General features: G+C 30.8%; 3 protein-coding genes and 1 non-coding gene across 4 annotated transcripts; 1 reads left to right on the top strand and 3 right to left on the bottom strand.

Annotated features, from left to right (window-relative positions):
- Nucleotides 1-36: 36 nt before the first annotated feature.
- LOC115706314 (small ribosomal subunit protein uS3z) lies at nucleotides 37-4,264 on the bottom strand. Its single transcript, XM_030633928.2, has 6 exons — nucleotides 4,105-4,264; nucleotides 3,874-4,021; nucleotides 3,544-3,715; nucleotides 827-881; nucleotides 591-722; nucleotides 37-465 (listed from the first exon to the last, which is right to left on the bottom strand). The coding sequence occupies exons 1-6, from the start codon at nucleotides 4,132-4,134 to the stop codon at nucleotides 280-282; spliced, it is 723 nt and encodes a 240-aa protein (XP_030489788.2). The 5' UTR covers nucleotides 4,135-4,264; the 3' UTR covers nucleotides 37-279.
- Nucleotides 4,265-6,428: 2,164 nt separating this feature from the next.
- Nucleotides 6,429-9,360, bottom strand: LOC115706299 (peroxisome biogenesis factor 10). The gene is made up of 11 exons (XM_030633902.2): nucleotides 9,103-9,360; nucleotides 8,978-9,009; nucleotides 8,323-8,412; nucleotides 8,124-8,218; nucleotides 7,835-8,039; nucleotides 7,668-7,737; nucleotides 7,489-7,567; nucleotides 7,273-7,406; nucleotides 7,030-7,124; nucleotides 6,869-6,945; nucleotides 6,429-6,784 (listed from the first exon to the last, which is right to left on the bottom strand). The coding sequence occupies exons 1-11, from the start codon at nucleotides 9,305-9,307 to the stop codon at nucleotides 6,682-6,684; spliced, it is 1,185 nt and encodes a 394-aa protein (XP_030489762.2). The 5' UTR covers nucleotides 9,308-9,360; the 3' UTR covers nucleotides 6,429-6,681.
- Nucleotides 9,361-9,954: 594 nt separating this feature from the next.
- On the bottom strand, nucleotides 9,955-10,026 carry TRNAD-GUC (transfer RNA aspartic acid (anticodon GUC)). The gene has a single exon. It is a non-coding gene; the product is annotated as a tRNA-Asp (tRNA).
- Nucleotides 10,027-10,116: 90 nt separating this feature from the next.
- On the top strand, nucleotides 10,117-12,811 carry LOC115706284 (NAD(P)H-quinone oxidoreductase subunit U, chloroplastic). Its single transcript, XM_030633882.2, has 5 exons — nucleotides 10,117-10,517; nucleotides 10,625-10,686; nucleotides 11,158-11,247; nucleotides 11,361-11,501; nucleotides 12,593-12,811. The coding sequence occupies exons 1-5, from the start codon at nucleotides 10,211-10,213 to the stop codon at nucleotides 12,686-12,688; spliced, it is 696 nt and encodes a 231-aa protein (XP_030489742.2). The 5' UTR covers nucleotides 10,117-10,210; the 3' UTR covers nucleotides 12,689-12,811.
- Nucleotides 12,812-15,772: the final 2,961 nt, after the last annotated feature.

Here is a 15,772-nt window from a genome sequence, read left to right as displayed (position 1 = left end):
ACAAATATGTTCTATCTAGACAATAGAAAACTTCAATTGAAAATAAAGATAGAATATTTTTATAAAAAGAAAAGAAAAAATGGGCATGGCCCAAAATTTAAAATCACCAATAAATACTAGAAAAATAGTGTTAACAAAACCAAAGCTAATGTATTTACTGAAACATGAAAGTATTATCTTTAAAACCTAATATTCTTCTGCAATGGTGGGGAAACTATGCTTCAGCAAAACCTACATAAAACAAATACAAGAATCGGTTTTTTCTTCGAGAAATAAAGTTTAGGCAACTACTACTGGTGGTGGAACCTCAACGACATCAATGTCAGCAGCAACCTCGACTGAAGGAATGTACTCATCGTCTTTTGGAGGATGGATGGTGATCACATCCGGCAATGGTGTTGTTGGGCCTTGCTTGCCCTTGGGATCCCAGTCAAGCATGATCTTAACCTTGATACCGAGCACTCCCTGTTATGGTTCAACAAATAAAATAAACAAAGATTAGATCGACGGACTAGAATATCGAGGGACTCGGACCTCAGACCTTGTGGAGCAAGAACATGCAAAAGAGGAAGAAGAGAGAATTTACAGACCTGTCTGAGAAGAACGTGTCTCACAGCTGAGTCTATGTACTCCTTAACGGGTTGACCGGATGAGATCATGTACCCGTCTTTGAATTTCATCGATTTTGCACGCTGTGCTCTGAGCTTTCCACTCACAATAACCTGTGTGAGAAGAGACATTAGATTTACAGGACTAACGGATACCCTAACGTTAGAAACTAGATAATGACAATTACAGAAGTTAAAGTAAAAAAGTGGGAAAATACCTCACATCCCTTGGCACCACTTTCCATTACAAATCTCAAGACACCATAGCAAGCCCTGTAAGAATTTGCCAACAACAAATTTAAAGAAATTTTCTAGCAAAAAATCACAAGACATGAGTACAAACATAATATAAACCCGTCTGTAAAACCCCTAAAAATCGTAAAGCTCAGGAGGACAGAGGGAATGATGCACATATCATTTCAACTGGTTGCTTATGTGATTAACACCTATGACCATCTCCAACTCCAATTTAAATGGTGCAACTTTAAGTAACATCATTTCACTATTTCATCTCCTACATATTACACCAGATAATAAACCAAACAAATATTCCAAATAATATATACATCTATAAACTATTTACTTCAATTGGGGCTTGTATTGTAGGAATTTTTCCCCTTTATTTTTTAAAATACAAGTTATAATCTTTAATTGAGTAATTTAAGGCACATTATACACTATAATGTTATTTTAAATCAAATGCATGCCACATCATATTGTGCATTTTGAGTGAGTAGAATGAGTGTGTCTAGCATTACTCTAGACATTTATTTCAATACTTTCAAAATATGTAATACAGAACTAAAAGCTTTTTTAATTTTGGAAGTGCAACACTATTTTGCACTTTTTGTTTATGACAATACGACAGGTGGATTGATATTCACTTTTAATATATCAAAAGAATTCAAATTTGTTGTCCAAGATAAGTTCCGTAATTGGTATCTAACCTATTAGATTAGATTAAGACATGTGTTATCCTAATTTACTTGGTTAGACACCAATTAAGATACCTAATTTAGACAACAAATTTGAATCCTTATTAAAATACAAAATACTCAATAAATTACACATGTCAACAAGAGTCAAATAAGAGTGTAAAAGGAGTAAAATAGAATATTTCTAACACTCCTAATAAAAGATTAGTAAAATAAATGTTAAAACCAATGTTTAAAAAAACGCAAATGAGCCTTGAGGCGTTTTTTTTTTGTAAGGCGAGGCGTAAGCCTCGAGGCGTATGAGGCGTAAGCCTCAAAAATTAATAGAATCAATACTTTTAGAGCACCTAAGAGGAAGAAGAAGCAGCAAGCTTTTTTTTTTTTTGTGGGTTGAACTTGAAGCAATATGCAGCAGCTGTGTGCTGCTGTGAAGAAAGAGATGAGCTGCTATGAAGAAATAAAATTAGGGTTTTATTTTTAAGTTTTATTTGGGCTCACTTAAGTATTTTATTGGGCTTTTTTATTAATGTTTATTGGGCTTTTTTAAAGTTTTTCAAGTCTTTTAAATTAGGCAGCAGAAAACTAAATTTTAAATACCAATTTGGGCCTTTTTTTAGGGCTGAAATAGCCCATTTCACACACAAAATTTAAGGCGCACGCCTCTTACGCCTCAACGCCTCACGCCTCAACTCAACGCCTCACCACATGAGGCGTACGCCTCACTTCTTCTCAGCAAGGCGCACGCCTTGAGGCACTGTTCAAACGCCTCAGCTTGAGGCGCGCCTCAAAAACGCCTTTTTAAACATTGGTTAAAACTTATAGAGATAAAAGATCTTTGTGGTGTAAAATTTGACGTAAATGATTGGAGATGAATTAGTGATTTAATGTAAAAGGTACACCAAAATGATGTTCAAGTTGCTTTATATTAGGTTGTAGGGTGGCCTTAGTATAAACATCCTAATTCTAACTATTGGCTTTAATGAATCACATTGCACATGAGAAGTTGAAGCTAGTGATATGAAATCAAAGGAAATGTTCGACCCCATCCAAAATGCAAACAAGGAACATGAAATTATTCCAGACTCATTTGAAGATAGGATAGAATCACATAATATCGTCATCCTCAGACACGAAATAGGTATTTTACATAACCTACTCGCTGTAAAGATGACTTAAGTTAGGTCGTTGTAAAAAATGATAACAATAACTAACCACTACTTCTAACTATTGGCTCTATTGGATCACCTTGCTCGTGAGAAGTTGAAGCTAAAGATACAGAATCAAAGGAAATGTTCGACTCCATCAAGAAAGCAAGCAAGGAACATGACATTATTCCCAAACTCATTTAAAGACAAGATGTAATCACATAATATCGTCATCCTCAGACACGAAATAGGCATTTTACATAACCTACTCGCTGTAAAGATGACTAAAGTTGAGTCATTTGTGAAAAATGATTACGATAACTAGCCGCTATTTCAAACAATTGGCTCTATTGAATCACCTTGCTCGTGAAAAGTTGAAGCTAAAGATACAGAATTAAAGGAAATGTTCAACCCCATCCAAAAGCAAGGAACATGGCATTATTCCCAGAATCATTTGAAGACAAGATGGAATCACATAATATCGTCATCCTCAGACACGAAATAGGCATTTTACATAACCTACTCGCTGTAAAGATGACTTAGGTTGGCTCATTAGTAAAACATGATTTCGATAACTAACCCCTAATAGTAGACAAATATTTGTATAATCGTGTAAGTGAACTTGAAATGATGAGTTTTTCCATATGAAAAAACTTAAAAGCCCAACGCCATATGAAGATGAATTCAGTGATTGGTGTAATTCAACATCCCATCCAGTGAAGTTGGGCACCATAGCAATATTCTAAAATTATAAAAATTCAATCTTTCACACTGTTATATTATCAAATTACCCAAAACAAAGATCAAACATATATCATTACAGATTCAAATAAAGATTTAAAAGGGTATCTATACCTGCGAACAGCAAGGCCACCAAGGAGCTTGTATCTCAGAGACTCAGCTTGAGCAATAGCACAAAGACCCCTATTGTTAACTTTCTCAGCATAAAGCTCCACACTGTTCTCAGGAAACTTAAAACGTTTCTGTACAACCGAAGTCAATTCCCTAATTCTTCTTCCCTTTTCCCCTAATCACATTCAAAATTTCCACCATTTTTACACTCTCAAGTCAGATTCCAAACCAAAAACTATAAACCGACATCGTTCAATTCAATATACACAGCTGAAAATAATAACAACAATAATAATAACAATAATCAAAAGAAATCAAAAAGAGGAAAAGCACCGAGAACATTTTGAGTACGAGTAGCTCTGATGATAATCTCAGTGCGCATTGGAGTTACTCTAACCTCAACGCCAGAATATCCATCCTCCGCAAGTTCTCTGGTCAAAACCTCATTCAACTCAGCGAAGAAAACACCATCGGCTACAAACTGTTCACAAAATCAAAATTCAGTAAATAGATTCTTTCTTTCGCCATAATTAGAAGATTGAAGATTGAAGATTGAAAATGTACCTTTCGCTTCTTGCTCATCTGAGTCGCCATTTTGGGTTGAGAAAGCAGAGATTAGGGCTGCCGTCAGCAATGGAGTTTGAGGTTTTTGGCTATGGCGAGAGTGAGTGAATGAAACCCTAATAAAAGGTTTTAAGAAAGAGATAATCGAAGGTTTATATAGTAGTGACGTGAACCAGGATTCGACATAAACGACGTCGTTTCCTGCTCTTATTTTTATTTTAATTATAAAATTTGATTAATAGTTTTTTTTTTAAAGATTTAATAACACAAATTTAATTGTAGTTATAATATTTTTTTTTACAGAAAAAAAAATAATTTTGATAAGGCACAAAGTCAAAGAGATTTAGAGATCAATAGAAAAATAATTTCATTAAATAACTAAAGTAAGTTGGGCGGAAAATTAGACTACCAAACTCTAGAATCATTTAGAGAGATAGCTAACTTAGCTAAAGAAATGAGCAAAAGCCAACTAGAGCAATTTTTTTAAAGGGACGATTTTTTTTTTTTTTAGTTTTTTTTTTTTTTAAAAAAAAAAAAGAAATTTTATGAACTAAAATCAAATATTCTCGTCGATAAGATGAGTAATGGAATCATTAATTACGCCATTGGTTAATTGACTGGAAAAATTATGAGTAGACTAAGTTTTGCTAAGTAATTGATAATTTTATTTCTCTCATGTTGCGAAAAATAAAGTGACATGAACCAATATGATAAAGATGCATAAAATATTGAATATCTCTAATAAATAATGTCATTTACAGAACAATTGTGATTTTACTAAATGACCAAAATAACATTCAAGCAATCACTCTCAAAAAAATCAATTTCATTTTTTTTTTTTATAAATCACCATTTGAGACTTAAATTTGAATATTATCTCATTGGTCTTCAAACACCTTGATCTGCCTGCTTATCATCTTTGACCACTGTCCAAATCCCAACTGACCTTTTACATTACTAATCACAGTATTAATATTCAATTTAAACATACCGGTTACGTTGAAACTCAGTCAAGAGGCTCAGATACTTTGAAGCTCATTATTAATATTCACTAAAACTTAAAATGAGAATAATAAAAAAAAGTAATGTGCTTATAAAATGAAGTGCCACTAGCAAGTGTGTGTGTTGGAGCGCACCCAAGAGGCTAAGTTATTTAGGAGGGGTGGCGTCTACAGTTCGCGGTGGGGGTGGCATCGGTTCTTGCGCTTGTGGCTGCCTTCGATTCGTTTTCTGAAGTGTTGGTTCAATGAATTCTTAACCATTGGTTAGTTTTCATTCAATAATAGTGTTTATTAGGGGTGAGCAAAATCCAAGAAACCGACCAAATCGAGTAACCCGACCGGCCGAACACCGAAAAAACCGACACCGAAAAAATCGAAAACCGAAAAAACCGACTTTGGTTAAAACCGCCTTAACATGGTCGGTTTTAATGTCAATCGCAAACCGACCGATTAAACCGAGAACCGAACGAACATATATTATTATGTAATATAGATTATTTTTGTACATATTTAATATACAATTTTATTAATCTAAGTTTACTTATATCTTTTTTATTTAAAGTCTCAATTATTTATTATTTATTTTATTATAATTTGATGCATTTATGTATTATATATACACATTCATAAAATAATACTAATTTTTTAATATAACTCATTACCATGTTAGTAGCACAAACAATTTGAACAAATTTTTAAAAAATTATTTTACATTATTTATTTAACTAAGAAAATTTTATTTTTAAATTATATGATATTTGATACAATACTTTAATTTTTTAGTTTTCAAATAATTATAAAAAATTTAAAAACTTATTTTTTTAAAAAAAAAAATGAAGTTCGGTTTGGTCGGTTTAAACCGACCAAACCGTGGATTAAAACGGTCGGTTTTTTTTTATATTTTTATAATGGTCGGTCGGTTTTCGGATTAGAACCATAAAAACTGAAAACCGAATTTTGGATTTTTTTTGTGTAAAAAACCGACCAAACCGACCGTTGCTCACCCCTAGTGCTTATCATCCATGTCTTTCGAAAACTTTTTGTTGTATTGTATCTTCTAATTTAGGTCATCATTTCGAGTTTATTTGTCACTTGTTCTATCCAGGGCCGGCCCTGAAACAAAATGGGCCATAGGGAAAAAAAAAAAATTGGACCATTATGTTAGAAAAAATGTGGTATTTTTCAAAATCGGTAAAAAAAATGTATAATTTTAAAAGAGGGAAAAAAAAAAATTTAGCCCGGGGCATGGCCTGGTTCTATCGTGTCAATGATAACATGAATTTCTTAAGAAAAATGATTAAGAAACAAGGAGAAGAGTTAATATGAATAATTTGCTAAAATATTATTAATAAATGAGTGTAAATTGTATAAAAATTGTTAGGCTACAATTTCTATTATAATGATATCTTGACAGGAGGCTTCAGTACATAAGATCTGTTTTCTTCTTTTTTTGGCGATGGCAGTTCGATCGGGAAACCTTCCAGTGGCCCCACGAGTTTATGGGGATTCGAACTTTGGAACAAATGCGTACTACTAGACTGCTACTTAGGGTTGCTGCAATAGAAAAGATCAAGAGCTAGAAGTCTGAGTGGTACAAGCAAACGAGGCTCGAATGGGTTATGGGGGTTCGACAGAGAGGGCATTCAGGCTTTTCATTGCACCATTCCATAATGCAACTCCTACAAATTTGCATACCAAACAAACAGGTTATATAATATGTATGGCATCAAAGGAAAGAAAGATAATTAGATGACAGTTAGTACCAGCAGAATACATGGCCGCAAGGTGTGGCTGTCGGGTTCTGGCGATTACTTAGGCAAAGCGTGCATTTGCTAATCGACTGCATAAGTTAAGGGAACCAAATTAAGATATTCATTTCAATACATACATAGTTAGATTCCGTTAAATTTAAAAGTAAGGATACCTCTGAAGTTGACGACGAATCGTTTACCCAACTTCCTTTATCAGTGTCGGTTGTTACCAAATTACCTTCCTCGTTTAGAATAGGCAAACCTCCACCTGTAAACTCATCGAGTAAGATCACCTAGGATTTGAGAATGGTTCGAAATTAAGAAAGTTTTTATAGTGTTTTTTCGGGTTTTAGTGGCTGATGACATTCAGAAACTGAGACTAACAACTTGAGTAATATAACCAACATTAATTTAACCTGTTGAGGCATGATGGGCTCCGAGTGTTGCCTGACGGACTGAACTTGTAATCGAGGACAAATTGCTACGACGTAGACCTTCAGCAGCTATAATACATAGCTGAATTAGCAAAAACACTCCCAAAATTTGGTATCTGTAGAAAGGGAGATAAGCGTATCTATTAGTTACATATTTGTTTTACAGAAGGATGAAGATTTCGGAAACTCTATACATACCTAGGCCTTTGATTTAAAGGTTTTCCAATAAAGACATAACTAATTCCAGCGGCACGTTTAGAGATATGATAATAGAGGCCTGCACACATTAGAAGTATGACAACAAAAATTAGAACATCTAACACAACCGAGCAAAATTCCACTCGCGATGAACATGAATGAAAATAAATTAGTGTTACCTTCAAAGTAAAAGAACATGAGGTTTGCGCGAACAAGTAGTAGCATGAATTCCCGAGCAAGAGGAAGCACCTGAGTACAACACCAGTACGGATATATTAGAAAGAAAACAAACATGTTAAAATTAACATGAAGTTGCAAGATTAAAAGTTAGAATATGAATAAGTACCACAGGCCATCTTTGAATTCCAGAGAGCCATAACCGATTGAATTTCTGTTTCAACCTTGATAAAGCAGAAACAGATTGCTCTGAAGTAGAAGTGGATGAACTATCAATCATCATTGTAGATGAATTAACACGATCGCTATTGCTTCCATAGGGATCTTCAGATAGTGAATCTGCAAGAACAATGCCACGAGAAGCAACTCTCGAGCTGTGAAATAGAAAATTCAGAAGCCTTTACTTTAAGAAACTGTGTTTAAAGAAGTAAATAAAAGAGTAAAACACAGTATTGAACCTAATTCGCTCGGCAATGTAAGGAATAGCATTCTGGTAAACAATGAAAAGTGCACGCCTGGCCGGGGTTGGTGGAAGCCCGTAATGTCCTGCAACCTGTTACAAGAACCATAACAGAAATGTAAGGAAAACATAAAACTCAGGATCAAGCATAATAATCCCACCCGAAAAAAGGGAAAACCAATACTAAGGTTACAAACCTGGGTGATGTCACAGTACTCTTCTCCCAGAGTTTGCTGCCCTGAACCAGTAGTCAACACATAATAAAGCATCTGCCCCAGTAGCTTAGTCTACAATAACCATAAAAACAGTTAGGTTGTCTACAATAACCGTCGATTTTCATTCCATTCTTTTATTTGGTTGTATTTGAAAGTATTCGAATGCTTTTCCACCATAAAAGGCAAGACCATACCAAAGTTTTCATGCATTTTAGATTTTATTCTATTCCTATTCTCATTCTTTTACAGCAGAAATGGAGTACATGTACAACAATTCAACTTTCAGACATTTTTGAACTGTTAAAGAAGAACAAATAAAACACAATCAGTTCAAGAATTCAACAGCTGCAAGTTAATGGCTAAACCATTTAGAAAAGGCATAAATGGGAAAAAGAGACTAAAAATTAACAGAACCCAATTGAATTAGTTAAAGAATTCAACTTTCAGACACATTTGAACTGTTAATGAAAGAACAAATAAAAACCCCATTATCTCAAGAATTCAACAGTTGAAAGGCACCAACAAAAAATTACATTTTTCAGACAATTTTGTACTGTTGAAGAAGTATAAAACAAACCCAATTGATTTAGTTCAAAAATTCAGTAATTTCAAGTTAAGGCTAGAAGAAAGAACAAACCTCATTCTGATAAGCTACGGCAACTCTTGTACCTATACAAGTAAAAGTTACAGAGATTTACTTACTGAAAAAACCCAAAGAGCCGAAATTTCAAGATTATATAAACAAATTATGAATTGAATTACCGAAAAGGTGTCGAAAAGCATCGCGGCAGGCATCGTAGACGAAGGACGCGTACTGTTCATCTTTCTCGGCGGCTCTCATGATTTCCGGCTGAGCAGCCAGCGGAAATCTCCGTGGAATCAGCGGTTCGGAGCTGTTAGGACCCATTTCACCTCCGCTCGAGCTAGCCTCGCCGGAATCCATTCCCTCACTTCTTCCCAAACCCATTTCTCTCTCTCTATAGCTAAGCTTTTTCTTCTTTTCTAATCTCTCTGTTAGTTTCATCAATTAACAAAAAAAAAAAATCTAGAGGTTGAAGATTGTCGTTTGTGAAAACTTTATGTCGTTTTGGCTTAAAGATGACGTTTACACATAAACGACATGTGCTTTATAACTTCAGGTTATTGTATATGAAAGCCGATGCCGATGTCGTTTAGTAAACGACATATCGTTTGTGAATAAGACTGTCATTTGTAATAAACCACATCAGTGTTTTGTCTTAAATATTGTCATTTAAAAAAAACGACAATTCGTTTTATACATAAGTTGTCGTTTATAAAATCGATGTCGTTTATAAACAACATGTTAAGATTGTCGTTTATGAAAATATATGTCGTTTACTTGAGATTGTCGTTTTTAACGACATGGCCTAAATAATTGTCGTTTTGATTAAAGGCAAAACAAAGTAAAACGCCGTTGCCCGCGATCGAACCGTGACGTGTTAAGATTGTCGTTTTGTGAAAACCGATGTCGTTAGCAAACGAAATGATTGTCGTTTATTGAAAATGTTGTCGTTTTTTACGACATGGCCTTAATAATCGTCGTTTGTTAAAAAACGACATGTCGTTTTAAGTTAAAGGCAATACAATCCAAAACGCCGTTGCCGGGGATCGAACCCGGGTCACCCGCGTGACAGGCGGGAATACTTACCACTATACTACAACGACTTGCTTGTCATTAATCAGAAACTTCATATATTTTGGCCGATATATTTTTATTATTAATATTTGTGCCAAAAAAATTTATGTAGCTGAAAGAAAGAGATAACGTTCTTCTGGTAATCTGAGCCTCTTATCCAAAATATATATATATATAAATACATATAAAAATAACAAAGAAAAATTTGGAGCCATGGCAGTGTCATCAATGGCCAAAGGTTCAATATTATTACCATTCCCAAATCTTGTTCCACAAAGATTTAGTAATACGTCATTAAACTACGTCGTTTTCCAATCAAAGCAACAACAATTAGTGAAATTTCATATGATAAGAAGCAATTCAAATGACACATCATCATCATCATCATCTACGGTTGAGACCACAATAACATCTCCTGAGGACGCAACAACACAAGAAGAAGAAGATTCTATTGAAGAAACAGAAGAGTCTCCTTCTTTGATTTCTGCTCTTAATGTTGAAAGGGCTCTTCGTGGCATACGTAATAATTATTCTATTTATTTTTTAAATTATTAATTTATTATAATAATAATTAATGTGTATTTTAATGAATTAAGGACTAATTATTGAAATTGTTTTAGAGTACAGCCATTACAGATGTAGATTATTATGGTAAGCTTGGATTATCAAGAGACTGCTCACTTAATCAGGTCATTTACATAATAACATTATTATTTATTTTTCTCAAGTTTTTTTTTAATTTTTTTTAATAATTTTTTGTTGTATTTTAATTATTTTCTTTTCAAACAAAAAAAAAAGTTTACTTGATTGATACACAGTACTAATTGATTATTTTTATATTTTTCTAGTGATTTTTTAAAATCATATTAAGAAAATAAGATTGTATTATTAATATATGAGTAAATTACATATTTGTCACTCTCAAAAAAAATTATATATATATTTGCTCATAAAACTTACAATTTTCTAAAAAAATATATTTATAAGGAATAATAGACAATTAAATAAAACATTTCAACTTCTATTCCTATGTTTCACTTCTATTTACAAAACTCAAAAATTAATTATAGGGAAAAAAGTGGATAAATGTGTTACAAATTCTTATTTAAATTTAAAAATAATTTTTTATATTATTTATTTGATTTATATACTTTGAATAGGTTAATGATGCCTATAGAATAAAGAGTGAAGAATTGAAGAATAGAGGCCTAGAAGAAGAAGAACTCAACAAAGAACTTCAACTCTTAAAGGTAAGTAAGTACCAATAAAAAAATGTGTTATTTTCTTATTTATTTTAAAGATTAATTTTTTTAGTTCCAAAATTATTAAGAGTAATAATAGGAATGTGTATGTATACATATAGGAATCATACATAATTTTGTCAACTGTGGAAGAGAGAAGACTATATGATTGGAGTCTTAGTAGGAGTGAGAAAACAGATAAATATGTTTGGCCTTTTGAAGTTGATTCAACAAAACCACCTCAAGATGAACCACCTCAACAGGTCTTCTTCTCAACCCTATTTTACTTTCTTTAATTTTAAATAAAATCATGTTGTTTGTGATGTTTCTTTTGTGAGGATAATTGGTATATGTTTGGAACTAGAATTTTGAGGAAGAGAAAAAGTAAAGAAATAGAATTTCATTTTCGAAATCGGGAAAGATAAAGAGATGGTGTTTGTTTGGCTTTATATGGTAAAAATTACTTTTAAAAAGAAAAACATAGAATTGCTTTTAAAACCCAATAGGGAGTGATTGGTTAAATTTTTTAAAAATAATTTTTTGAAAATTGAGTTAAAAAGAATACAAAATTGGAAAACATCAAAACATTGTTCTACATATTATAAACATTTTTTTATTATTTTGTCAAACATATTTTTTTATATATATTTTTTTGCTCACATACCCGAATCGAGGGCTTGGACCGAGTCTAAGGCTCAAGGTATGGGTTCGGGTTTGAGAGCCTGTGTTGGGTCTGGGGTTCAATGTTCGAAGACGGGTATGGGTTTAGGTTCGAGGTCGACAGTGTTACATAGTCTAGGGTCAGGTCCGTGTACGGGGTACGAGGTCAAAACCAAGTACAAGATTCGAGTCCAATGTTAGGGTTTAGGGTTGACGTCCAAGGTCAGGATAAGGTCAGATTCATGTCGAGGCGTAGAATATTATTTTATTTCAGTGAAAAAAATTTCTAAAAACACAATTTAAAAAACCATTGACTAAATGTATCTTGTATTTAAAAAATTACAAAAATTATTTTCTGTGCCCATTTCCAAAAATAGTAAGAAAAAAAAAATATTCCCAAAATTTTAGAGTACTTTTTGTAAATTTTTAAAATTTGTCCATTTCTTCTTCCTTCAAAAAAAATTCCAAGTAAAGACTTCACTTTAACAAGTTTTAGTTTGAAAAGGGTCAAAAATAGTGTGTCATTTAATTATTAAAAGAACATACATAGATTTAACTCTAGCAATTTTTTTCTTTCTTTCTTTGAAAACCACTTCAATTTAATCTTTTTACCCATAAGAAATATAGAAAGAAAACATATTTTTGTTATTTTGTTAATTTAATGATATTTTGTTGTTGTGTTTTAATTTGGCAGGAGCCAGAGGACATTGGGCCAACCAGAGCAGTTGGATATTTCATATTGGGTTGGGTAATATTGTCCACTGTCTTGTCTATTGCTCTTAATCGATAATTAAATCACATCATCATTCATTTCTGTATAAATCCATCTTTATTTATCATTATTTATATTGTAAAATAATTAATAATAATCTGTATAATTTTTTTTGACACTATAAGATCATCACATGCAAAATTTAATATTTTAATTAAAAGTAAAAAAATTAATAATAACTTTATGATTAATTTAATTATTATTTTATGATGTATGATAATAAAAAATAATATAAATAATTAATAACTAATATTATAACTAAATTATTCTAATAAAATAATAAAAGTAAATAATAAAATTATTTCATAACAAATATTGTAATAAATTTACACTATTTTTTTTTTGTCAAATTTATGTCCCCTTCAAAACATATTTTTTAACTAAATAAATTGTATTATAGCCTTGCATCACTTATTTAAGGTGCCGTTTGGTAATACTTTTGTTTTTTAATTTTTTAATCACAAAATGAAAGTAAAATTTTTGTTTTTAAAAAATTTATTTTTAAAAAACAAAAATGCATTCTGTAACCACTTTTGTTTTTCAATTTTAAAAACAGAAAACAAAAGTATGTTCTGTAAAGTTCATTTTCATTTTTATTTTTTGATTTTATTTAAGTCGGATCAAGATCCAGGGTTGGATTCGGGTTCGGGTCAGAAGCCGGGTTCAGCGCCAAGGCCGTGAGAAGGGGATTTAAGTCCGGATCTAGTTGTAATCCAAAAGATTGATTAAGAAAAAAAACTGTTTAAAAAATTATTGAAAGTAATTTTTTTTTGTTTTTAAAATTTTAATTTCTAATTATAAAATTGAAAAGTAAAAACAATTTTATAGAATGTGTTTTTGAAAAATATTTTCACTTTTCCACTTTTAAAAACAGAAAACTGATTAAAAAAGTATTACCAAACGCCACCTAAGTTATTCATAATGTTTTGAAACACCATTACGATCCATAACTACAATATAATTTATAAGAATTCAAGGAATAAAAGCATTTTAAATGAGTATATGTTGGATCATTACCCTATTCTTAATTTTTGACAAATTCACCATTAAAAAAATTGAGCTCATAACTGTAATTTTTTTTAAAAAAATTATTTGACCTAGATAGATCTCTAATATCAATTCGATCCATTTCACAAACTACATAGTCCAGATTAAGGTAAATAGCGGAATAAGTACCCAAAATTTTAAGTTTATAAGCGGCATAAACTCAATGTTTATTTTTAGCGGCATAAGTACCCAATGTTTGTAAAACTGTAATTTTTCTTCGATTTTGTCAGTACAGACTCCGTTTTAAATTTATTAAAATAACATTTAGAAGTAACTAATACTACATGTTTATGTCTAGATCCAATGATCAAGAATCTAAACCTTATATGTGGCATATTTAAGAAAATAACAGAATTTGTAAGGATGAAATTAGAAAAAAATTACAGTTTTACAAATATTGGGTACTTATACCGCTAAAAATAAACATTGAAATTATGCCACTTACAAACTTAAAACTTTAGGTACTTATGCCGCTATTTACCCTCAAGATTATCATTTAGTAACAAAAAAATTAATCGTGCATTTATGCTAAATAAAGTGGCAAAGAATAAAAAATAAATCGATCCAAATAAGGCACAACATAGCCTAATAGTCATGCTTATTGGCCCAACTCTAGGATAAAAAGGTAAATGAAGACCAACTCGACCTCAACAAAAAGCTATATGTATCCCCAAAAATATGGATAAAGGCAAAGCAACTTAACTTCTACACTTAATGCTGCCCTATCAAATATTAAATGACCATAATGATGGTATTACCACTATTGGTTTATTATTGAATGCTAATTCTTAGATAGTATTTGGTTGAAAAGGATAAAAATATAAAAATAAAAATAAGAATTAAATTTAAAATGTATAAAAAAAAATATAAAAAACTATTAAATACTTAATAATATTTTAGTACTTTAAACAACTAAACAAATGAGTGAAACGAAAATTAATTCATTTTCATTTCTTTTCATTATCTCGAACCAATCGTCGAGGACAACTTATTCTACCATGAAAATCTAGTTGTGTCACAATAAATAGAATACTCTCTTCCTTGGATGAGCAAAAAGAAGTGGATACTTTAAGAACACTAAAATACGAGTAAAGAAATTGAAGGTTCTTCTAGTTGTTTGTGAAGAATAATAGAATTTGACCTTGGTTCTAAGTGTAAATGTTACTCTTTTCCTTTGCATGAAATATGTTCATTTTTTTTTTTAACCTCTCCCAAATGCTTAATAAATATTTTATATATAATAATAAGCTTTCTATATAGACAAATATTGACAAAAAAAAAAAAAAAAAACAAAAACTTACAACAATAATAAATTATGTTGTATTACTTAATTACAAGTAATTTACGACATAAATACATAAGTTTAACTCCCAGCTGTAAATAAATACTTAAATTATACTTTTAGAACTTTGTAAGAACGTCATCGTTAAATATCAAATCATTATCCACGTGTCATTTTCTTATTAGTATGTTTAATCTAATTTTTTTATAAAATAAAAATTTAATGATGTGGACCGATCAAAAATTGTCACGTGACAATTTACTTAATACTTAACAGTTAGATACTTACTAAATTTTTAAAAATATAACTTAAGTATTAATATTAATAAAAATTAAACTTAAATATTTATGCGGCAAATTACTCCACAATTATTAATTTAAAAGATAAATTTAATAAAATTTAATTACATTTTTAAATTTATAAAATTTAACCTAATTTCATATTTATTTATAAAAAATTATATCTAACTTTTTTTTTTATGAATTCTAACTAACTAATTTTATTAAACAATAAAATAAATAAATAATTTAAATATTATAATTTATATAATTAATTAATTGAATTAACATCTAATTTAAATTTAAATTAAAATTTATATAAAAAACAATAATTTTGTTGATACTTTTAAAATAAATTTAAATATTTAAAAAAGTTAAAAAAAATTAATTAATTAATTTAACGGTACTAGTATTAACTGTTAACTTTAACAAAAAAAAAAATTGGTAAACCAACAATTTACGTTAAATAGCCATATTAGGAAACTAAGTTGATAT

Source organism: Cannabis sativa, chromosome X (genome assembly GCF_029168945.1).
Source record: "Cannabis sativa cultivar Pink pepper isolate KNU-18-1 chromosome X, ASM2916894v1, whole genome shotgun sequence".
Classification (NCBI taxonomy): domain Eukaryota; kingdom Viridiplantae; phylum Streptophyta; class Magnoliopsida; order Rosales; family Cannabaceae; genus Cannabis; species Cannabis sativa.
Note: the sequence above shows the minus strand (reverse complement) of the source record. Positions and strands in the feature narration are given on the sequence as shown.